At 36.0% G+C, this 23951-nt stretch overlaps 4 protein-coding genes across 6 annotated transcripts in view; 1 reads left to right on the top strand and 3 right to left on the bottom strand.

Moving 5' to 3' along the window:
* Positions 1 to 342: 342 nt before the first annotated feature.
* On the bottom strand, positions 343 to 3039 carry LOC136408500 (persulfide dioxygenase ETHE1, mitochondrial). Its single transcript, XM_066389494.1, has 7 exons — positions 2991 to 3039; positions 1883 to 1967; positions 1734 to 1829; positions 1520 to 1664; positions 1252 to 1463; positions 931 to 1201; positions 343 to 872 (listed from the first exon to the last, which is right to left on the bottom strand). Exons 2-7 carry the CDS (start codon positions 1940 to 1942, stop codon positions 814 to 816), a joined length of 843 nt encoding a protein of 280 aa, XP_066245591.1. The 5' UTR covers positions 1943 to 1967; positions 2991 to 3039; the 3' UTR covers positions 343 to 813.
* Positions 3040 to 6020: 2981 nt separating this feature from the next.
* mlt (tubulin folding cofactor E like protein mlt) lies at positions 6021 to 11008 on the top strand. Of its 2 annotated transcripts, none has more exons than XM_066389753.1 (8): positions 6021 to 6292; positions 8169 to 8302; positions 8469 to 8995; positions 9058 to 9317; positions 9376 to 9560; positions 9620 to 9851; positions 9912 to 10030; positions 10086 to 11008. In XM_066389753.1, the coding sequence occupies exons 2-8, from the start codon at positions 8184 to 8186 to the stop codon at positions 10123 to 10125; spliced, it is 1482 nt and encodes a 493-aa protein (XP_066245850.1). In that variant the 5' UTR covers positions 6021 to 6292; positions 8169 to 8183; the 3' UTR covers positions 10126 to 11008. The 2 variants fall into 2 exon arrangements, with proteins under 2 accessions (XP_066245850.1, XP_066245849.1); XM_066389752.1 differs by having other exon boundaries at positions 6023 to 6292; positions 8165 to 8302.
* Positions 11009 to 11432: 424 nt separating this feature from the next.
* On the bottom strand, positions 11433 to 13684 carry scf (Calumenin scf). Its single transcript, XM_066389754.1, has 4 exons — positions 13267 to 13684; positions 12617 to 12824; positions 12359 to 12562; positions 11433 to 12305 (listed from the first exon to the last, which is right to left on the bottom strand). The coding sequence occupies exons 1-4, from the start codon at positions 13482 to 13484 to the stop codon at positions 11979 to 11981; spliced, it is 957 nt and encodes a 318-aa protein (XP_066245851.1). The 5' UTR covers positions 13485 to 13684; the 3' UTR covers positions 11433 to 11978.
* Positions 13685 to 13994: 310 nt separating this feature from the next.
* The window catches only part of LOC136408647 (LIM domain only protein 3-like), a 32454-nt gene continuing 22497 nt past the window's right edge, over positions 13995 to 23951 (bottom strand). The window contains exons 3-6 of one of the 2 annotated variants that reach the window (XM_066389755.1): positions 15080 to 15350; positions 14903 to 15028; positions 14706 to 14847; positions 13995 to 14624 (exon numbers count right to left, since the gene is read on the bottom strand). In XM_066389755.1, coding sequence (XP_066245852.1) covers positions 14439 to 14624; positions 14706 to 14847; positions 14903 to 15028; positions 15080 to 15350 — 725 coding nt within the window. In that variant the 3' untranslated portion in view covers positions 13995 to 14438. The remainder of the gene's footprint in view (positions 14625 to 14705; positions 14848 to 14902; positions 15029 to 15079; positions 15351 to 23951) is intronic. The other variant, XM_066389756.1, reaches the window with a different exon arrangement.

Here is a 23951-nt window from a genome sequence, read left to right as displayed (position 1 = left end):
TCCTGTACCTTTGTAATATGTTAAATAAATTTTTCGAATTCTAATACTCTCCACTTTACGTCAAACCTCAAATTATTCGCGAAAATAAAAATAGCACTTTTTTCCTCCTTTATTGAACAAAAAATTATTTAACAGTCACATTATCGCCCCTCTTTTACTCTCTGTAGTGCCTTATTAATTTTTAGCAACAGTCCTTGATTACTACTCATGTTTCTCAAAGTTTCTCCAGAAAGTCAGCAAAAAGCCACTCAATCATACTTTTATATCGGTTTGCTCAATAAAATTTCTGGGAAAATATTCTCTTTCTTTTTATTTTAAAAGAGCGAGGGAAATTAAAGAGACCTGTTAACAGAAGATTGAGTAAATATGTATTTATGGACAACCAATAATGCAGTAGTGGCTACGAAAAACAAATATTTTCGATATACATAGATAAAAAAATAATGAAAAACTAAATAATTAATAGAATAAATTTAGAAATCTCGAGAGAGAAGAGTTTGATTATATACGGTTGATAGTAGATTAGGCGAACGATAGATTTCATTAAAACGATGCATCACGTTCTTATATCTAAATCGTCACATTTCACAAGTAAATGCTGTTTTGTGTTGTTTCTATACATTAAATTATTTTGACATTTTTCCTAAAGATGACTCTAAAATGCCATGGTTATTAAAAACGCGACAATTGTCCAAACAATTTGACAGGGGAACTAACCTATCATCGACCGTGAATCATACTATTTGTATTTTACAATATCCATATTGATCTACTTAATATATTATCATTTGGAAAATTCATTAGTTTCTTCCATCAGACACCTTTCGGGATATCATGAACACCGCACACTCTATTTGCAGGCAAAGCACGATCTACAGCAAAAAAAAACCAGAAATTTCAATACTTTATTATTTAAGACTTAAAACTCACCAATTTGAGTTGGGTACTCCAAATTCAAATTATTCATTATATCCACAAACTGGTCTTCTGTTTTGGTCAATCTGGGATTTAACCGTTTCTCTTCATCTACGGTGGACGAAGTCATTCCCTGGTAGTCATGGGCGGGATAAACGATAGTGGCTTCGGGGAGGGTGAAAATCTTCTTATGGACACTACGGTACAAAGTCCTGGGGTTGCCTTCTTGGAAATCAGTTCTACCACAACCTCGAATTAGTAGGGCATCTCCGGTAAATGCCATTCCCTAAAACTTCCATTTTAGAAATTTAAATCCACCCAAAGGAAAAATCAAACCTGATCTTTATAATAATAAGTCACACATCCATTTGTATGACCAGGAGTATTCAAAACTGTCAACTTGATATTACCACATACAATTTCGTCATTTTCTTTGATCCAAATATCAGCATCAGCCCCGCTGTTTTTCGAAATAACGGTCTTGCATCCTGAAAGAACTCTCAAATATCCAGTTCCAGTCACGTGATCTGCATGCATATGAGTGTTGACTAAAATTTTTTTTTTTACAGAAAATTTTTCTTGACACAATGGTGACTTAACTAACTTGCGTAAATTAATTTTAAATGTAAATCTTTAGTGACCTGAAAGTCTCTTTCGGCCTGCTCCACCACTGGGTCGATGAGAATACATTGTTTAGTGTCAGGACAGCCCAGCAGGTAGGTATAAGTGCTGCTGGTGTGATCAAACAGCTGTGAAAACGTTTTTGCAAGTTGGACTACTGGGTTTTAGCGTTCTTAAAGAGAAAATTTCAACCTTACCTGTCGAAATACGAGTTTACCACTAGTGTCGCTATTAAAATGTCGTCTAGGTAACATATTTGTAATAGGGTAATGGTGGTGAAGAACACGCTGAGGCTATGAAGAGGTTCATCAATGACGATTCTTAATAATCGTGCACTATAACTTACTTGATGGCTGAATGTGCTGACCTTGCTTATCATGTAGAGAAATCTGTGTAATTTTCCCATTTTGTTAGTTCCTTAGTAATAATTCCTGAAAACAATTAATCAGATAAATAATTGATGATAAGCAATTTTTACTTTAAACTGAAAATTTTCATAGAGTAACGTTATATGTGTAATTACGGGTCTGTTTACAGTATTCGTTCATGAAGGTTAGCGGTGGGATGACGAATCAGTGTGGAGAGAGAGTATGTAGACGCACGTACTTATGTATCAACGAATTGATATCGTCAAGAAATGTATTTCGACAATAATTAGCAATAAAAAAAGTTGATTGCTGTAATATCAAAACTGAATATTGATGTTCACGATTCAAATTGGGTTTTAGCATATATATGATTTCTAAAGTTGTCAGAAAAAATAAAATTCGTGCGAAACAACCTTTATACCCTTTATTTAACTGTTTTTATTGAGATTAAAGCACAGAACGATTGAAGCTACACCAACTCTATTATGAAATAAACATAATTATATTTATTGCTATTTTTTTTATATATAATGTTTGGGAATAACCCCCCAAATACTAGTAGGGATGTTGTATTTCAATGAGTATCCTGAAAGAAGACAATCTCATAAATCACCAAATGACAGAATTAGCTACATATAGTTTTAAAAAATATCTGAAAAGCCTTAAACGCCGAGAAAAAAGTATATGTGGACTAGAGAGTAAAGGAATGCAGCAAGAATTTGTAGACTCCAGATACTTTAAATGATACGTTTTTGAATAGTATTCCTAGATTCCTTATGGTCCCTTAGAAGATTGATGCATTTCTGACCCTTAACTCTGATAAAGAGGCATTTGCATTTTCTATGGTATTTGAGACACACCAAACCAGAATTTTTACAAAAATTTTTAAAAATGTTTACAAATAATTAAAAGCAAGTTAATAGATGTAGATCAAGTATCTATAAAAATGTTACTCAATGGGAAATGGTCCTAGTGACACCAATCATCAAGGTTAATAGTCTGACTACAATTGGTAGGCATATTAATGTCCTACCAGCATCATCAAAAACTTAAGGGAAGATAGTTCGAAAGCAATTATTTGATTACCTTCACAAGCATAAATTAATTCCCAACTAATTCAGTTTTTGATTCTCGCACAACTACACAACTGCACTTCTGATAATTATCAATAACAGCTTTGGATCTAGATAATGATAATGTGTTGAATATTGAATTGTTATTGGCTAAAACACAGTATCATAAGTGGAACACTTGTGAATGGTTTAGAAACTGTCTTTATGAACAACAGTAAGCTATTGGAAAAATAGGAGTTAATGCAGAAAAAAGTGTCACACTGTATCAGGAGTAAGAGGGATGTCTCCCAAGGACCAGTTCTTGGTCCTCTTCTTTTTACTTGTTTTGTCTCTGATCTTGTCACTTGCATTAAATATTCCAACTTACCATCATTCACTGGTATGGCTGCTAGTAATATGTCAGGGTTTTCTATATAAGATCTTAGCTGTCCTTGGCCAGAATCTTTTTTGAATGATTACTTTTTCTTATTGCTGCCAAAGTAAAAGCATCTTTGTACAGCTCTCTCCTTTCACAAAGAGTCTAGAGACAAGCTCATTTAACATCTGCTTGCTATTGTCTCCCATGAATTCTTTCATTTACTGTGATAAAATTTTCTATATTATCATCTTCACACTGATCATCCCTCCCAAATTGCTTAACTTTCCTTTAATATTGTCAATCTTTGATTGTAAATCTGCTATTCTGTAGCTTTTGCACTGCAGGCTAAGAATTTCTAATTACCATAAATGAACCAAAACCTCCAATTCAGGCTCGCAAATCGATATGAATATGTCTGATATTAGAGCCCCAATTATGTACACCAATGTGATTTATTGGCTTCACTTCTAATCTTCTTATTAAGAGCAGTTCTTTGTATTCCAGTGTATTGGAACTTAGCCTGAATGACTCTTTCATGATCGGGGAATGAAATCCTCCAGAGTTTAATGCAATAATCATTTGGAACTTCCATTATATAGATCCAGCTAGTTCTAGCCTTCGGTAACCTCAAAAACTTTTGGACCCCTTTTAACCCCTAAACGCGGCACTTAGCCCGAAACTTGTTGAAGGGTGTAGTTCTAGGGGTTCAGTTAAATTAATAAACACATTTAAACAGTTTTTAGGGTGATTAGATCACAGAACTATTGGAACTACAACACACTAAACTGCATTCAATATTGTGACTCCTAACGTCACCTGAGAGCTCAAAATGGCTTTAATATGGATTTGAAATAATTCTCACTCGTCTCCGATTTTTTAAATATAAGAGTACTTTTCTTCATCCACAAATCGTTTTGTCCAACTGGAGATTCAATAAACCTCGGAATAGATTTGTTGCACCAACAATTAAATAATTGCTTTGCCAAAAAAAATCCTTCACCAATTCGTCCATAATGAATACACAACGGGTTCCTCAATGTTAGCGCCCTTTTAACCTCTGAAATCGATAATCAAATACCCACGTCAAAATCGTGTCATGTCGAATCCCATATAAAAAAAATCAAAAAAATCCTGCAGAGTTACCTAAATGTCCAGAGTTTGTGGTAAGTAAATTTCTTGATATGACTTCCTGACTTGTATTCCAAGCAAAATAAAGTATTAATAAAGTACAGTTGCATGTATCTTGAAGACAAAAAATGATAGAGCGTTTAATTTTCCATACTACAGTCAAACAATCCATACTACAGTTTAAAATACTACAGTATCGTAGATTCCAGAGCCGGATACTTTTTTAAACAGGCACCTACATTTCTTTTAATTTCGATATAATAAAGGTATACAATCTTTACAATTTCCTGACAGGATGGTGAATGACATTATTTATGTGCTGAAAACTCGAGATTTAATATTTTGGAACCTGAGGGGTTAAAATTCTTAGCAGTTAAAGTTAACCAAAAGGTTAATGTTAAGTATAGTCCAAACAAAATATCTCTATAATTCCCTAACTCATTTTTACATTAGCCCTGGGGAAAATTTACATAAAGAATTTAAAGAATAACTTACTGACGAGGGTGAGATACCCACCTACTGTTATACCTACTTTGTCGCGTTGATTTAAATTAGAAAGGCCCAATTAGCAAGGCCCAGATTGAACCAAAAATAGGGGAGTAGTGACAAGTAATTCAACAGGTTCGAATACGTCTATTTTGAGGGGGCGACACCCAGATTTAGAAAGTAGATCATTGGCAAAAAAACTGGAACGAATTTAGCAACTTTGTTTTGGGTCAGAGAATTCCGAGGCGATCCTAATTATTTTCGTGGGCCGCTATTTTTAGTTAAGTATTCATGGACTCCGCTTCGATAGGTTTTCGCAGCAAAATAAACTAAACAGGAGATACGAAATCTGTTCTATAATCATTTAATTTGCATGCTATAATAATTATATTATGGTGATTTCCAAATAAACAAACAAATAACAAAATATAAATTAATTGGAGTTGCCATTCAGGATGCTGTATCAAAGCCAGACTGACCAGACAATAATCAGATAATCAAGGACAACGGGTTTGGGTGGTTCCAACCCACCTGAATTCCGTATCCCATAAATGGTGCAAGCGCGCAAACTGGTAGAGTTCAAGGTGCTCTTAATGCAGAATTTTATATTTAATGTCTTTCCTAGACTGCGAAGTTCGAAATTGAATATACCAGTAGTGTTTGAGATATTGATGCCAAAAGTGCATTTCGACATAGAGTATCGGTCAACCAATTAACTATATTTTAGAGCAAATAGAAATCAAAGTTGGTCTGTTAACAACAAAGAATTAACTCAGCATGTCGATGCAAGTAAAATGAAACAAAATGGCCGGTAAGGACGCCAAAATTTAGGCGTCATATCCTACCCATTGATGCTGCAAACGATTCAACTAACTTATTATGGTCTGTTTAAAGAGCTTATTATAAATGCATATGTTTAGTATTATTTCCGTTCAAATTGACAAAAAGCTGATAATCTAACGAGATTAGATTGTATGTATCCAAAACGGTGTAAATTAAACTAAAGAAAATAGCGTCTTTGAATCAGGTTCAAACCAGATCAGCTGATGGCCGATTGGCCCACCATCAGCTGATCCGGGAAAAAAACAAAACACTAACAGCAAGAACGTAACGCGCAAAATGGATCCTGCATCGCAGTAGTCGGAGAGCGAGCGCGAGCGCGGTTCCCGAGTCGCTTTTCATGGCGAAAATATACGGATTTCGGTTCGGGATTTAAAGGGGAAGTTGCTTAACGTTACCTACTAAGGTCCTATTTGGTTCTACGAAATTGAAGACACTACACAAGATTTTTCATGTAGTTTGTTTTTAGTTTTTTATTGACATTTCGTTCCTTTGTTGTGCAGGTAAGTGGCTTTCGGGCGTTTTCGTATTAGTTCGCGTTGTTATGTAAACAAAAGGTCAGCCGTTATGTCCTGCAATCCTGGTAAAGCTGTCGAGGCAACGTTGCCCGATGTCTTGAATTTAATTTAAAAAACAAGGAGTTTTAATCGCTTTGGAAAACGATCAGGAATTTTAATTGATTGTCGTGGCAACATTGCTCCGTTCCATTCGCATCCGTTGTTACTCATCGACTCTCCCAAGCAGCTATACAGGGCCGGTTGAAATCTATTACCACACACACATAGAAAGAAGACAGTGCATGTAACTCAGGCATTAGTAAATAATAATGTGGTTTCTTTATCCTATTTCACCAGCAATTTATTGCACTTATTCATTCTATTTAATATGATACTTTCATTTTCGCGATCATTGACGTAACACTATTAGACTTTATTTCACGGTTCGATAAAGGGGGTTTTTTCTTCTTGCAATAATTTGAACGTTACTGATCTGCAATAATTATTATTGCTATTTACCAAAATCTGGTCGATTAGTGTTGCGCTTGGTGCGCCTTATATTTGTTTAAAAACGAGGCAAGAACGCCTTTTTAATTAATGGAAAATGAGGAAACGGAACTGGTACGATTACCGAACAATAATAACTACCGTATTCCTTGTAAGTGTGGTTTTTGCTTTGTTATATATACGTAGGTAATGGATGACTAAGTATTGCCATATTTGGGATGTTCTTATATTTTTTCAATTATTATTACTTTTTGCTCAGTATTTTCTTTGATGTTAAAATGGAAAAAGAAGCATTTTGGTTTTATCTGTAACTTAACATAATAGATAAATTTAATAAGAAGTGCAAATGATAGTTCTAAATTCTTGATATTATGGTGACCTTTTTTAATTCAATTATTTAGAAAATTACTGTACAGAGTGCCTCATGTTTAAGGTGTCAATTATTAACAAAATACATTTAGGAGGATCCAAATTCGGTTTTGAAATAATATTTTCATCGTGATCTGTAATTATTTAATACGTTTTTTATACAAAGGGTGATCCTGAGGCATTAGCTCTGCATAAACTTAAGTATTTTTTTATATGAAACACCCTATATCGTTCTTTACCATTCTATTATTGTGTGTTTTATAGCTACTTCTAAAAGTTTTCCAGATATTTGAGATTACCTAACAGAATGTTCTCAATTCTTTTTAAATGAAGATGATTGCAAATTTTCGTTCCAGTACTGAAAATTCAATTATTTTCTGTAGAACAACCTGTATGTTATTAAATTTTCTAATTCCGTATCATAATTTGATTTCAATCACATAATAGTTTATTTAGCACTGAAATTTTTTGAGCCATCTTCTATATACCTGAAAAAAAGAGACACTTCTTCGCTATATAATAATTAACAGGTTTCTTATTTTACATTATTAGATTCAGACAATGTCAGTAACCGAGACCCGCCAAAACAAAAGGCTAATTACCATTATTCCTTTGGTGTGCAGATTGCGAAATGAAAAGCGAAAATTAAGTCTGATGGTTTACATCATTTATGTCGACGTAATAGAATGAAGGCCATGCTGAAAATAACGATATGCTATAACATCCTTGTGGATTCGTCTTTAAGATGTACAAAAGTTATGGATCTACTTATGTGTTGGCGTGGTATTATTAATAATTATATTATTGTGTTATATAATAGGTCATTGAGTCAATATTGTTAATAAAATTAATGCGCAACTAAAGGAACTAAAGAGACTTAAGATAATCTCGTTTGAAAGAACAATGTGATTATTTATGGCTGGAATTTACTCACAAGTCAGATTTCACCTGATAGCAATAGTATACATTACAATTTTGTTTTATTTTATCCCTTTGTTACAGCTAGAAAATACCTCTAACCATGCCCTCTCTCCTGGAAGCTCTGGAACAGAAATATGGCAATCCTTCAGCCGATTCTGACTCTTCCACTCCCGATGATGACTCAGCTGGCATCTCTGTAGCCATATTTGTGCCTTGCAAGTATGTAACGAAGGGCCAACTGGCAATTTTAACATCAAGCTAGTTTCTATAGGAACAAAGAATCTCAAAAATAGTTCTACTTTACCGTCTAGGAGCTAGCTTGCATTTAAAGTTAACAGCACATTTACCATTTTTGTAAGGCAGATCCAAAAACCTCAATTTGTAGATCTCCAAGAGCAGCAGTGCCTGCCCTCCTCGTACTGAACGATTGCGATATTGCGACAGCTGGAGAAAGGGATGCTCTGGTGGCGAAATGCTCCAACGTGGAAGAGCTGGATTTGGCCAAAAACAAATTGGACCAATGGACAGAGGTGTTCGGCATCCTGGAACACATGCCTCGCCTTAAATTCGTCAATCTCAGCTTCAACAGCCTGTCGAAGCCCATTGAAATGAGCCTGGACAAACGATGGGAAGAGCTGCGCAATTTGGTGCTGAATTCCACCTATGTGAATTGGGATAGTGTGAAGAAAATTTTAGAGCATTTGCCTAGTTTGGAGGAGTTGCATCTGAGTTTAAATGATTATAACAATGTGGAATTGCACAAGCAAGAAAAGGCTGGTTGTCAGTGCACCGAGAATAAGAATGATAACTGTGATTGTCTGAGTAATGTGGATGTAAAGAAGCACCCGTTAATGAGGATTTTACATTTTACTGGAAATCCTGTTAAAAATTGGACTGAAGTTTCTAAACTAGGTTTGTAAAATCCCCTCATCACTAATTCAAGTAGGTAAATACAATTTTTTGTAATAAAAAAGGCTACGCTTTTCCAAATTTGGAATCGTTGGTCTTGGCAGAGTGCCCAATTCAATCCCTGGACATAAAAGAGGAGAAAACTGCAGAGGAGGGAATTAACAAAAACTATGAGAAATTTTGTGAATCTGAACTAAGGCCTGAATCCCCTCATGACGCCTTCAACTCCTTGAAAGTGCTGAATTTAAACTCCACCAATTTGTCCTCATGGAATGACATTGAAAGGTTAGCCAAATTCCCAGCTTTGCAGTGTGTTCGTGTGCAGGTTAGATAATGATAATTAGCAGAAAAAAGGTATCTTTGAAAATATTTTATCTTGTTAGGGTTGTCCCTTATGGGAAGGTAACGAATACACTGAACACGAACGACGTCAGCTTCTGATAGCCAGATTGCCTAATGTCCAGACCCTCAATGGAGGTGGAGTGATATCGGCAGATGAAAGGGAAGCTGCAGAACGAGCCTTTATCCGGTATTATATGGACAAGCCTGAAAGTGACCGTCCCGAAAGGTTTTTACCTGCTTACATCTATAAAAAAAATTTAAATTAAACATGAAGTTTTTTTATAGGTACTTTGAGCTGGTCCAGAAACATGGAAAATTAGATCCCTTAGTGAATGTGGATCTGCGGCCTGAAAAACGAGTTAAAATTACATTTACTTGCGGATCAAACAGTGAGATCAGATCAGTGGATATTTACCGAACTGTTAGTGATCTCAAAACGCGTCTTGAGGGCTTCGCTGGATTTCCTGCCTCGAAAATGAGGTTATTTTATGTAGATCAAGATCTAAGAGACATACAGGTAGTTTTTTTTTATAAACTACCAACAAGTTTTATATATGAAAATTTAATGTTGTTTTAGGGTCCAGAATTGATGCGCTTTCCTTCGAAGCAACTCTTTAGTTATAACATCCGGCCAGGTGATGAGATTGTCATAGTTTGTAAGCTGGAGAACAAAAGAAGGACTCACAGCGAATCTAAGTAAATATTTTGCTTATTATTAGTGGTGACCCTTCAACTGAAACCTTTTTGCTAGGATTACAGAAAAGCAGGAGAGGGCAATGTACAACCTATAAGCAGCTTATAATATGTGGGCGAAATTAACAGAAATATACTAATATAGTAAAATAAAAATCGTAAAGGCAGACTCTTTAACATACTACAATATACTTAACATTTTATACTTAAACTATCGAATTAATAAGGTATTTTCAGCAGCGAAATTGAAGTCGAAATAAGCTTCATTTTGAAGACAAAACATATTTGAGTAATTCTCGACTTTTAGCCTAGTATTAGATAAAGTATTGCGGATATTATAGCAACCTGTTTGTGATATCTTGCCAAGGAACGTTTAAAAGGTTCTGGAGCAAATAAAACTGCCATGTAGTTTTCCCCGTTTTCGTACGTTTTTTAACGATTATATTTGATAATGTGTATTTCCACTCTGGGTGTGGGAATGATTTGTGTAAAGCCAAATATATACAAGGTGGTACCCACTATAAACGATAGATAATAATATAAGTCGATGTTTAACCGACAAGTTTTAAATTCATGATGACCAAAATGATCCACCATGTATAGTGTTAACGGCAAGAATAAAAGTACTAATATTATTGTTGATCCAAAATTCCAAGGGACTTGTTCACAGAATAAATACAAATTTAAATTGCAATATGGGATCAAAGCTACTATATAATATGGCCAACATTTTCCCATACGGTACCAGGTAATATTTTATTGGTACTACCCAGAAATAAATGACGATTGAGTCAATAATAACCCACCAGACATACGTTTCATTCAAATTTAGATTTAAATGTGGTGTTAGTTCAGTTTATAGAATTTAATGTAGGTAGTCTTTGACTACATTTATATTTTTGTGATAAATTGTTTTAAAATTAAGTGATATTTCAGATATATGACTTAAAGATACAATAAAATGCATTCATTAACAATAAATTATTATTATTTCCAGATGGAATCTTTGCAATCTATATTTTAAATATTCAAGATGCCCCAAAAAATACAGATAAGAGTCACTCGAAGTAGAACACAACGAGAATAATTAAGGTTAATTTAATAACCATATTTCTCAATTTTCGGGTTATATCAAGATTAAGAGGAGCATGGTCTTAAATATGATTTTCTAGCAAGATTTGAAACTTTTTCATAGAACATTGCATATTATTGAATATTTGGAAGTTACTAGTACTAAAATCACAGAAAACGATTCGTTAATAAGCTTCTATAGCTGTCATTAATTGTTTTAGAGTAAATTAGAAGCTTTGTAATGTGCATAAAGCCATTTTCATAAAAAAATTTAAAATTGTTGTGTTTAAATTCGTTAGAAGATGACATAAGTATAATGAAGACAACAACACTATTGGATTCACATTAACTTTATTAAATGCCTCTCTTTAGTTACCACTAGTTTAATACGAAATTTCTATTACAAACTCTAAACGTATAATTATAAAAACTTGTTGGCACACTATAAGTATCGAATGTTAACTTAACCACTAGATTTAAGTATATCAAATTCATATAAATGAAAAAACTATTAGATAATGGTATTATTACAAGGCACAAAAGCTCAGATAAATCCTCATATATCATCTATCTGCTATTCTTAAAACGATGTGGGTAAAATTAATAATAAACAGCAAAAAGCTTTTAAAATGAGATTTCTTTTCAAATTTCTTTAAGAATTATACATCACTGAAAAATGTGTTTCAATTTGCATCAGTCTTAGAGTTAGTTCAGGCTTTAATGCTGTAGATTAAATTACTTCTTGTATTGACGTTAAAATCCAGCATCAAAGTCATTTTATATGAAATGAAACACCAAATCATTATATTTCCTACACCATTGTGCTTTTCAGCCACCTTAAGACATCAAGATCTCACTTCAATAAAACAGCAAGAACATTTTAAAACTCATCATGTCTCATGAATGCCTCTCCGAAATCCGTGGCCTGTGACCCCACAAAAAGGTCGAATTTTTTCAATACCTCTTCTTTGGTTAATTGCTCATCAACATCTTGATCAGCCTCATAAATTAAATGCCGGGCTTCCGCATCTGCATGGTCAAAATCATCGGGCAAAATCCAACTTTTCACTTCCTCTTCATCCATGAAGCCGTCTCCGTTTTTGTCCCTGTAAATAGCGAATTGTTCCCTTTCGCTCCTCACCCAATCAGGCTCATCCTCTCCTTCGTCTGCCTTGTAGACGTCTCCAATGTATTCCTCTACAGAGATCTAGATATGAAGATAAAATGAGTATGCTAAATTTTCTGAGAATATTTCCTCACTTTTCCATCGGCATCTTTGTCAATATCTTCCATGGTTTCCTGGACGACGATTAATCGCATATGTTCGTGTTCTTCAGGGTGTAAAAAGGAGGAAAATTCTTCTTTGGTTAAATTATCGTCTCCATCATGGTCGGCCGCTGCCCAACGTCTTCTATCTCGTTTCAGCATGCTTTTGTATGTTTTTTCCTCGTCAGTATCATTTGGCTAGAAATTGTAAAGTTTTATATAACAAAAGATTTTTATTTTTCCCAAAGTTACCTCTACTGAAGGATGATTTAAAAATCCATAAACCATCTTTTGATAATTGTCCCAAGAGACTGTGGGATTGTCATCAGGGTTTTGCTGTTTCCACTGACGATTTACGTCGTCGGAAATGTATCTTTTCTGGGTATATCGAATCCAGTCTTTTAGTTCATCCCGTGAGATGAACCCATCAGTATTTTTGTCAATTTTATCAACAATTAAGCTAAAAAATTGATATTTTTTATAAGTTTAAAAAATTGCTTATAAAATTCCTAACAATAAGTAGGACAATAAGTGGGAAAATGAAAGTCATCAGATCAAAGACTGAAACAAGCTATTTTAATTTCAAATTTGAGAAATCTATTTCAAGTAAACATAGTGAAAACATTTTCAATTTACTTATGAATTATTTAAGCTAAAATTAAGCTCAAATTGAGTACCCTTGTTCTTTATGCTCGTACCTACTAATTAATATTTTAAAGTCGTCTAAAAATGTAACTTTATTTTATTATTTTATATAAGTATGTATTGCCTTATTTACAGTCTCATCAGTGCAGTGTTCATAACTACTTCAATTTAAACCTTAGAATTGGATGCAAAACTGTTCAATCTTTCTCCTAACTTCCCCAATCCTTCCCTAATATCTTTGTATCTTACAAACTTACCCAAGTCTTCTTTTACTCTCCTCGGGAGGCAACTGATCGAATGTTTGGGCCTCCTCTCCCAGAAAGGCCTCATGATCATACTCAGGATTATGTTTCTCATTCTCAAAGTGCTCCTTATCACTCAATTCCCGGTCTATCACGCGATCTTTGTGGGTTTCCTCCTTGGGCAAGGCTGCGCCCAAAAGGATACAGGCAGCAAACATGCAAAACTTTAGCATTTTAAGACGAGAATAGTGACGATGTGATTTGAAATGAAGAAATGTCACTATTAGGATGAATTCTGGATTCGTGGCAACTTGTTATTGGCTGGAATAGCGCGTGCCAAAGCAATCAAATCCAGAGGAAGATAAACGAAATTGTAAATTGAAATTATGATCTCTGAAATTGGAAACGACCTAATTTGTTTATCTGGATTCGGTTGGGAGTGTAAAGCTTGAATTTATTGGTACGAAATAGTTTTATCTTTGTCTGTTGTTCGCGAAGAACAAAAATAAATATGGTATAGCAGCTCCTCTAGCGCCATCTCAAATATTTCTGCAACAGCTGATTTTGACGTCTATATGTTTATCGTCTAATAGGCAGGGCCGTGTGGGCCCTTTTATATCGACAGGATCGGAATAAAACAAAATTTCATATTTCAGCTAATCATCAACTCTAAAAGTTCTTTTTTACTTCAATTCAGTCAGCTTCCTCCTTGTCTTAACTAATAAAACTCAGTTTTCTGTATAATTAAATAAACCATGTATTTATAATAAGTAATAATAGATACAGTTATTTACATAGTGGAATGCAGACATGTCTTTATTAAGATTCTAGAGCGATAGATAAATTAATTACATATTAATCTATAAACACCAAAGCTCTTCATTGTCAGGTGAACTGCCTTGTCTCAAGCACATTATCATACACTTCATAAAATCATAATGTGTCGTAAAATTAAAGCAATTATGTTATAAAGAGTCTTATAGAAGAATTCTTCACTGAGCAGTTAAATACGAATGTATAACAATCATTAATTGCAGGACTGAAAGAAAGCTTTTAATCATTGAGCACAATCAGTCAAAATGAAACAGTATAAAGCTAAGTTCTGCATGGTGGTTTTATTTACATATAGCATTTATCGGAACTTGCGCTTATTGAGGCTTAGAATATAACTAATGAGGAAGGGAGGTTTAGTGAGGTGCTGAGTCGAAGATTTCGGAATCGGGGCTGCCGTACCCGCTGCTGACATCATCTCTAGTGGGCGGCCGCGGTCGCTCTTCCGTACTCTTCTCGCTGTAACAGGAGGGAACAGTACTTAGCTGAGGGTGGAGGGTGGGGCGCCCTTTGCTCGCGGGCCTCAATGAGTCAATGGGGGGCTGCAACGACGAATACAACCAGCATTTTTGCGTTTACGTCTAGCAGGTACTTCTATTCGTCGTAGTAGCTTTGTGACGTACCTGTAGATTGTTGACTTGCCGTCTAATATGGGCCAAACTGCTGGGGTTGTAAGCCATGTTAGCAAACACCAATCGTTCTTCATAGTCGTACTCGCAGAGGATTTTGTTTTCGCACAGATAAAAGCGATCCCCCACGCAAAACCTGCAAAACAAAATATCGGTTATATTTTTCTACTGTCTTCGGCCAGAAAAGTTACCTATGATTGCATTGCTGACACGCGAAACATTCCAAGTGATATACGTTGTTTTTCGCTCGCATAACCATTTCGAAAGCGGGAATAACTTTGTTGCACGCCGCACAGTATCCCGTTGTGCCGAATAATCTGAAGAATCAATAATTTATTTCACCTCAAAACCGTAGCTTTCAAGCGCACCTTAAGTAATCTCTTTTGCACAGTAAAAGATTAGCTTTCGTATACAAAGTGGAGCCGACCTCGCCCAAGCGACAGTCGCAACAGCCGCATTTGAGGCAGTCCTCGTGCCAGAAGAGGTCGATCGCTTTGAGAAGGAAGCGTTCCGTGATGCGTTTACCGCACGAGGCACATTCCTTGTTTCCGATGAGGGTGAGGCTCACCGTGCCGCTTGTACTTGTTGAGACTGGAGCTGTTCTGCAGGTCGTCGCTGGAGGATTGTCCACGGTATTTTCTGGAAACAAAAAAAGGTAGTAAGAGAGGTAAGCAAGAATACCTTTTGCTGGTGAGTAATCGCCCAGGTTACGGTTACTTCAAGGTTACGGCTACTTTAAAGTTACCGTCACTTTGTATGAATTTTTTAATCCTCATTTCTCTACGTTTAACGTGGCTCTATTTTCAGCTCTATTCTCACTGACGGAATGACAATTGAATTAATTGGAGCACGTTCTATACAAAATAACAGCCGCCTGCTACGATACAAAGAATCCTCGAGGAGGCCTCAGCCGCCGTCTCAGAAGATTTGCGTAGTTAAATTAGCCGTCGCCTTAATTAAAATAGTTCCAACCGGATGGGAAAAGGGATGAAAACAAGCCTTTCCAGCAAAACGGCTTTATTATTCCAGCTACACTCGGTTGTAATTTCCGCATTTAAATTATTTGTTTGATGTTTTTTCGGTGGAGTAGAGATTTAATTTTGTATAACTGGAAGACTTTCGTTGGGCCTATAGGAGAAACAAATATTTTGGGGCAAGTTGGTGAATATTTGAAAGAAATTATTGCCGGGGCCCGCACTAGAATAATTGAATAAATAAACCGGCCATTCTTTACTCCCTAAGAGCACCTTTGTGTATTAAACACAAAGTAGCACTAGTGCCCTCCAAAGGATTGTATATGTATGGCATGCCCGAAACCTTTTATTTCTTTGCGGTTTTCAAGTGGATTTTTATGGACCTACACCAAGAAAATCCCATTTAATATGTATTTACCGAGGAAATTTCCAAAATTAATAATGAATTGGTCACGTTTGATGATAACACAATCACCGCTGAGCTCTTAGATTTATCCATTACCATTAGTGCACAGAGCGCTGTCGTGTGCATTTCATTGATGTCATTCTAATTGAGTCTTATGGAAAGTTCTTGTTCATCTGCGGAGTTAACTTTTCATTTTCCTCTCTCGCTAAATGGACTTTAATGGCACCTTAAAGTCGCTGAAACGAGAATGGAGAACGGAAACGCGGCTCATTCTTAATGCATCTTGCCGGGAGACAGAGTTTTTGCTTGTGTTTGCTTAGAGCGAGCGGTAAATTAACAATGCCATTGAAATTAGCAATAAAGCGAGGCAATCAACTCGATTTGGACTGGATCATATTAAATTTATCGAAACAATTATCTAACCGGGCCAAGTTGATTACGTTTTCCCTCTATGGCTCCGGTTCTGGGTTATTCGGAAATCCTAAGTAAACTATCTGTGAGCGGGATGTCATTAATTAATAAGGAACTTTGCTAATTGCTTTCAGTAGTGCTTGTCAAATAGTACGTTTAATTATGAAATGGCGCGTAACTTGATTGATTTTATTTTACAACGATTCCCGACCGAGTTTATTGGCAAAATCTTAAGATAGCGGATCAACAAATTTTACTGGCGTTGGGGATTCAGTTTTGGGCCAAATATTTCAAATTCCTCTAGCACGAACTGAGTTATAGTGTCTCTTTAATTTTCTAAAAATGGGGACGCGTCGACTTTTAATTTAGCGATTTCAAGAACGTCTCAATGTAAATTGAGCAGCTCGCATTGAGATTCGGCAAAACTGAAAATTTCCAAAAAGCTGCGCGAGGTGTCTGTTTTCCCGAAATTTTTGGTTTTGACCGCCAACGCCTCGGCAGCTCGTGGACCTCAATTGAGGACTTCAATCGGGGCGTCAAGGGTCAGATGGAATCCAAATCAGCGCATTTTCAACGGAAGAAAGAAGTAGTAGAGAGAGAAAGGTAGAAAGAGTTTTGCAACTTTTTATCAGAAATATTTCCAAAAGTCGTTGAGCACTTTTTTTTAAAAAACAGATCAAATTAATCGCCTCGTCGGGCACCGACTCCAGGGCACATCTCTTTCAGTTTTTAAGACACGTGCACGGCTCCATGCCCATTTTTACGATTTTCAGTATCCTGGAGCGACTCCAGTGCCCGTAAATAACCAGACGAAGTCCCTCGATGGGACAAATGAGTGACGCTGGCCCGAACTCCCCTGAATTAAAATCTTAGTAATTGTAAGTGAGCCCGTCTTCACTTTCTTGGAATTCATCCATCTTGATCCGGATTGATGACCGCCCAACAAATCCGCTGCCTCCACGATCTATTGCGAGCTTACGACTGAATCAAGAGATGAAACTATCCTAAAAACAAAGCCATAGCTACCTCTCCTGGCAACTGAGCACCAACTAATTTAAGCAGAAAAATATCCAGGTCGAAACGTTTTCGTTTCGCATCATCGTCCAAACAAAGAAATAATTCCTCCTTCGCTCCGACTTTGCTGCTTAGACCCGAAACGAAACAAAACAACCCTGATTTTCTAATTAAAAAATTTAACTTCTGAATAGTAATTAAATTGCGTGCCGAGAGAAAGGCTAATGAAATGTCAGGGCTCAGTATTACGTGATTAATTACGAGATTAGAATTTGCCAAGTGCCGCCGGCGAGAACGGAAGATTATATTGGACTGCAATAAGGGCTCTAGGGCTAAATTGGTTCTTTATGGGACGATTGTTTCATACTGTCCGGTGCGGTATTATTGCTTTTGTCTTTGAGGCTGGATTCAGTGCTCGTAATCTTGACGACTACCAAACTAAACGATTTGAAAGGCAATTTTACAAGACGGTTACAACTACTAAGGTCCACACATCCACTTTCATGGGGGAAGGAATAAAATTGGATTTGTAAATGCCTCCTCAATCCATTATGGCAACTCAATTTCTTAAATTGCCACTGTAATACCTATATCAATTTCCTCTCAATCTATTTTTGCGACAGAGGACCGATATTGGCGAATGGAGAACGGGTGTACGATAGTACATCGGCAAATGGTTGAGAACAGACCTGGAATCGTGGCTAACCTGGCTGGCAATACCTAACGTGATAAATCGGAGAATTCAATAACAGCTACGCGGAAAATTCTATTTCACAAATTGAAATTTCTTAGAGCAATTTAAAAGTAAATAGGAAACCTTTGTGTCCTGACTATACTCGAAATTGGGTGCACATATTAAGATGGCCATTTCGTGGCTTTAACATTGTAGGTTTATTTTAACGATTCTGTCAGCTACAGCCCGGGACACAAAAGCCTCAAAATTAATCTCGTCCGAAACTCTATTATGATGACAATGATTTCTATGTCGCTTGCATTCAATTCAAAGCACCTAATTAGAGCAAAACATTAGTTCAGGTAGAGGTGCACCTAAGAAAACGGCATCAGTGATTTGTAGTGGAGTCGGCAGCCTACAGCTTCTTCTATCAGCCGACTAAATATTGCGTTCACCACGTCAAGATATAATTCCTTTCCTTCGTAGAACTGTTGACAGGTGGCGCCAGGAACGCAGCAAACGTCACGTTATGCCACTCCAGAGATTAGCACCACCTTATTGTCAAGAATCGAACGATCGGGCTGTAAAATTGCTATAATCTAGAAAATAAAACCTCCAATAGAGTACCCTTGTCTTATTTACAAATCACCCCTAAAATCCCGATCTAAAAAGTCCTCGGGTTTATCCATAAAATGTCAAATTTTCATTAAAATGTAATGTGTCTAGTGTTATGTGTAGCTTTACGCTGATAGCTGAACAAATCAACCCAAAATGTGATAGATGGCGTAAACTTTAAGACTTACTTAGGAAAGCACTCCGAGTGGGCATCGCCTTCAAATGAAAGAATGTCTTTACTCGATTCTCAATAGGGCCATCCGTCAGCCCCACTTTGCGAACTTTTATATGCAGCCCAGATGATGGTAAGTGAAATGAGAATGGCCCCCGTTTCCCTTTTCCCCCGTGGCTTGGTCAGATATCAATTCATCAGAAAGCATCTCTCATTACGTGATGAAGCTCTTCGTGACGATGTGACGTCAAGATGGCCACAGCGCAAAAACCACTTAACCGAAATTGGCTGCAGATGTCACGACTGTGTAATGAGGGTAAACCGCCCTCCCAACCCTCCTTGCCGAACAGCTCCGGGCCATTAAATCTCCGGAGTTAATACAAAATGCATTTGTTGTTGTTCCATTATGTAAATGAAAACTCAAACCACTCTAGATCGGAGTGCATGTTTTATCGAAACGGTAATGCATTTCCTGAATTCATAAAAATTCTGCCCTTTTTACTATTAATGCTTTTAAATTGGCTGCTGGTGGGAGTCTGGATACACGGGATGGCCTGCCATTTCCGAAGATTTGAAATTTTAATGACGGAGAAGTAATCTTTGGATATAAGACAAGTTGAGCTTATCTACGATTTTAATATATTAACTAAACCTTCTTCACTAATTACATCCCCACAGTTTCAACCTCTGGTTATATTTGCGATTGTAATTGCTTGTCAGTTACGGTGCGGCTCTACTAAAATTCTCTCTGAAAAAACTTAAAATAGCATTAAGATTATCAGAAAGTTCTAAATAATTTGATTACACCAATAATTGGGTTGAAGAAGGGCGCGAAATTTCCAATTATGTTAATCAGGAGAAATTATTAAGGTGCTGTTAAATTTAACATCAAACTGGTTTTCATAGGAACGAAGAATCTGACTAATACTATTGTCTATATTAAGGTTTCTGTAGACATTAATAATTCGGCGCTTGGTTTGTTAAAAATTGCATTCCCCATGTCGTCAAGAAAGACGTCCCGCTATATTAAATACAACTTCGTATTTTTGTTCACAGGTGACGCCAGAAGTGCAACAGTGTCGGATTACGTATTCTGTTATTGAAAATGTATCTCACCTTCCTGTCAAGAATTGAACGATTAGCTGTAAATGCTGCAGAAAGGAGCAATTTTGTATTGTCTTCAAATTCCTATTCCTTATCCGTCTAACGAAACATATTGCAGGCCCGTCTTGAAAGCAACAAATGTGGAACATACACTCTAACAAAAGTGTGAATGAATGTTCAAAAATTTCAAGGGTAGTCAATGAATGGAGCGTAAAAAAGGGAAATACGAAAATTATTTATATTTGCAGGAAACTAATATTCGTTTTCTAAAGCTGATCCACATTGCTTTACATGTATTTATGCGCCTTCCTTATCCCATCAATAGTCCATCATGAAAGCGGCCCCTTACCGAATGCTCTTCTCCAATAATGCCGTTCAAAAAGGCGCATCTGTTTCCCTCCCGAAATTATTAAAGATATATATCTTGGCCAGATTCAAGAGTCCTTAATATCAAACTCAGGTTCTGCTAACAGACGGAAAGTGTCACGTTCCTAAACAATATACTCGAGGAGAGATTTATTGCCCCTCTTAAAACGCTTTTATACTAGTTTATAGGGTCACAACATAGTTGACGTGCGTCTTCCGGAAAGGGCTTTATTGAATATCCTAGAGTTCTCTGTTGGGTCGAATAATAGAAAATTGGTTTTAATTCTTAAAGGGGTACTTAATACCGAATTCTCCTCTGCCCAAATAAACTTTCGATAACTCACAGTTCGGGCTGACTACTGTTTGCGAATCATTACCGAAGGCAATTAGCAAAGTTGCTAATAAATTAATGACATCCCGCTTACTCTAAGTTTGCATAAGATTTCTGAAACTGCGAAACCGGCGTATGGGGGGAAAACGTAATTAACGGGGCCCGGTGAGATAATTATTTTGATAAATATAATATGATGCCAGCTTGGCTGTATTAGCTAGTTTGCATCGACCAGTTATCTTCTCGTCTTGCTCGCACCTAAATTGTTATTGTTAATTTCCCAGTCGGTAAACTCTTGAACCGTTACGAGGTCTAATTAAAACTGTCTTCATTTAGCGCATTAATTTCGCTAAGACAGGCGCTAATGAATGACCCCGTATAGCTGACTCGTCTACAGTTCTTATCCTCGAAAAGTTCCGGAAACAACAACGCCATCGAGCCCCGGCTATACATTTTAATACAACAATACACTTAAGCAAAGTAAGATCCTGTGTTTAAAGCGCTCGATCCTCTTTATGCCAGAGTGCAATGTCTGATACTATTTACCATTGATATCATTGTTTCTTTAAAATAATAGCAAATTCATGTATCGGTCTATTAGTTGGGGCATTTGTTTTCATCTCGGAAGAAATAAATTATTGGGAAGTTCGAAATTTATAGATATAACCCGATTTTGTTTTAGAATGCTTTTCTTACCACTTAAATTTTAAGCCAGGAATCGTTCGAATAAAATTTGAGGCGAGATTCCAAATTTGAAAGGAACCCTGCAGAAATCTACCTACATATGTATGTACATCGATTTATCGTGTGGAGAAACATGCATGAACTGGACTTAGATTTATGCTTCTTTCCATTCTCCGTTAACTGCCTTTCAATTAAAATTTTAAAAGTCCCAAATTGGGAATTCTCGTGCAAATTAATTGCTTGCAAATCTTTGTTAGGGACAAGGATATACAATGTTTATTTAGCCAGATAAGGGGCAGGAATTTTCAAATCGAACTGTTACTGGTTTTATTACATTTTTGCTGAGCGATAGCCTTAGTTCGTTTTTGACGATGAGGTGACCTTAAACTTTCCAACGATATAGTAATATCATGCTTTTTGCATATTTAGAGACATTCGTATAGGACCGTATCAAGTAGTATGATATCCGTCTTGACGATATGGTGAATAAAAATTTTAGTGGGCTAATCGAGGGTTACTGCATTTTCCTGAATCCTTATATAAAAAAATAACTCACTAAATTTTAGAGTATCTTGTCTCTATCTTTATTTCTCTGTATTTTTGGCGAATCATGCATATATACAGGGTGTCTCAAACTTGCCTCCCCTACACCTATATTATGAAAACGAAAAGTAATGCAAAAAATTTAAACTATGAGTCTTCAATGGTGTTGTATATCCTCCATTTAAACCTCAAGAATTTTTTTTCTAAAATGTCGGAATAACGAGTTCTGATGTCATCAATAATATTTTTTCCATTAACATATCCATATTCTGATAAAATTATATTGATTCCATTTTTCCACACAACTTTTGTGAAAGAAGTTTTTTCTTATGTGTTATTGTTTAAAAGTTACAGGCAAGAACGTCTTAAGAATTAGTGCAAAAATATTTAATTGTACAACAAGCACTAAACAAACAAGAATAAATTAATTTTTTAAAACTAAATAATAAAAAGGAACAAAACAAACATTATATTTAATTTAACATATTTTCAATATGACTTCCCCCTTCTTCAGGGCATATTTAAAGGCTTTGCTCAATTTCCGTCTCAGTAGTTTGTCTCAATATTTATTATGTCAAATCATTGCAGGCAGTACTTATTTTCTCCATTTAGTGTTCTAAATTTCTTGAAGAGCTTTCATAAACTTTATTTTTAAGAACTTCCCACAAGAAAAAGTCCATGGAAGTTAAGTCAGGGAACTTTCTTGGCCAACGCACAGGACCGTTGATGTCAATCCAGTTCTGTCTGAACATGTTATTTAGGTATTGCTGCACAATACGAGCTTTGTGAGGCGGAGCACCATCGTGTTGAAACCAAAAGGGGCTCCTTAAAGGTAGAGGAAAATTTTCAAGCAGGACTGAGGGTTGTTATTGAAGAAAATTTAAATAATGTCTGCTATTTATTATGCCTTCGTAAAAGTAAGGCTTTGTTAGAAGTTTGCCAATGATACCACATCATACATTGATTCAAGAATGACCTTGGTTTGGAATCTCATTAACAATATTCTGGATTCTGGGTGGCCCAAAAACGCTCATTGCGTTTATTTGGTAAGCTCACAAAACGAGTCTCATCCATTCAAAGAATGTAACGCAAAAAGTTGCAGCCAAGTCCTTCATTCACCACTATTTGAGTGATAAAATGAACTCGTTTATCCAAGTGAAATTCTAAAAAACTTTCCAGATTATGAATTTTAAAATCGTGACATTTGTCCGCCTTCAGAATTCTTTGAACACCTCTGACTTATCAATGTTCAATTCCATACTTGTTTGTCTTACTGAATTGCTCGGGTTTTGGTTAAAGCATTGTAATAGTGCAGCTCTATCATTTTCGTTTTAGACTCTTCGTTGTATTGCTCTTCTTCTTCGATTACAAAGCGCCTTTTTATTTCCTCTTAAAATCCTCTCCAGCCGCCCAAACATGTTTCGATCTGGGACCTGCCGTTCAGGATATCTTTCTTGGTATAAATCGACAACTCTTCAGAAATTTTTAATTGCTTCTCCGTAAATTTTTAGCTTGTCTATTTTTTCCGCGTGAAAACACATTTTTTACTATTTTTCTCCTTAAAAATATGTTCTAACACGTGGTAATGCAAATTTGAAACCATGGAAATCTGGGCCTAACAAGTTACATATAGGAATAAATCAAGACTAGTCAGATATTTCTGGATGTATTTTTGCGATAATTCCTAAAAAGTTTTTGTTTATAATTTTTCAACGATAACACATAAGAAAAAAAATTTTCAGCAAAAATTGTGTGGAAAATAGGATCGATATAATTTTACCGGGAATTGAGAATTTTTTTGAGAAAGATATCATTCGTAACTTGTTATTCCATTTTAGAAATGAACTTCCTCAGGTCGGAAGGGGGGACGTCCAATCCCATTGAAGAAGACCCATAGTTTAAATTTCTTGTATCGCTTTCCGTTTCCATAAAACAGGTGCTGGGGCG

The sequence above is a fragment of the Euwallacea similis genome, chromosome 4 (genome assembly GCF_039881205.1).
Source record: "Euwallacea similis isolate ESF13 chromosome 4, ESF131.1, whole genome shotgun sequence".
Classification (NCBI taxonomy): Eukaryota; Metazoa; Arthropoda; class Insecta; order Coleoptera; family Curculionidae; genus Euwallacea; species Euwallacea similis.
This window is presented reverse-complemented; position numbering and strand designations above follow the sequence as displayed.

Coding starts and splice junctions, on each gene's coding strand:
- LOC136408500 (XM_066389494.1), bottom strand. CDS start 1,942: ATGGGAAAATTACACAGATTTCTCTACATGATAAGCAAGGTCAGCACA. Junction 1,464..1,519: donor TTTAAAATTAATTTACGCAA/GTTAGTTAAGTC, acceptor AAAAAATTTTAG/TCAACACTCATATGCATGCA. Junction 873..930: donor GGAGTACCCAACTCAAATTG/GTGAGTTTTAAG, acceptor TTTTTGCTGTAG/ATCGTGCTTTGCCTGCAAAT.
- scf (XM_066389754.1), bottom strand. CDS start 13,484: ATGCTAAAGTTTTGCATGTTTGCTGCCTGTATCCTTTTGGGCGCAGCC. Junction 12,825..13,266: donor GAGAGTAAAAGAAGACTTGG/GTAAGTTTGTAA, acceptor TCAATTTTTTAG/CTTAATTGTTGATAAAATTG. Junction 12,563..12,616: donor TAAATCATCCTTCAGTAGAG/GTAACTTTGGGA, acceptor TACAATTTCTAG/CCAAATGATACTGACGAGGA.
- mlt (XM_066389753.1), top strand. CDS start 8,184: ATGCCCTCTCTCCTGGAAGCTCTGGAACAGAAATATGGCAATCCTTCA. Junction 8,996..9,057: donor GACTGAAGTTTCTAAACTAG/GTTTGTAAAATC, acceptor GTAATAAAAAAG/GCTACGCTTTTCCAAATTTG. Junction 9,852..9,911: donor AAGATCTAAGAGACATACAG/GTAGTTTTTTTT, acceptor ATGTTGTTTTAG/GGTCCAGAATTGATGCGCTT.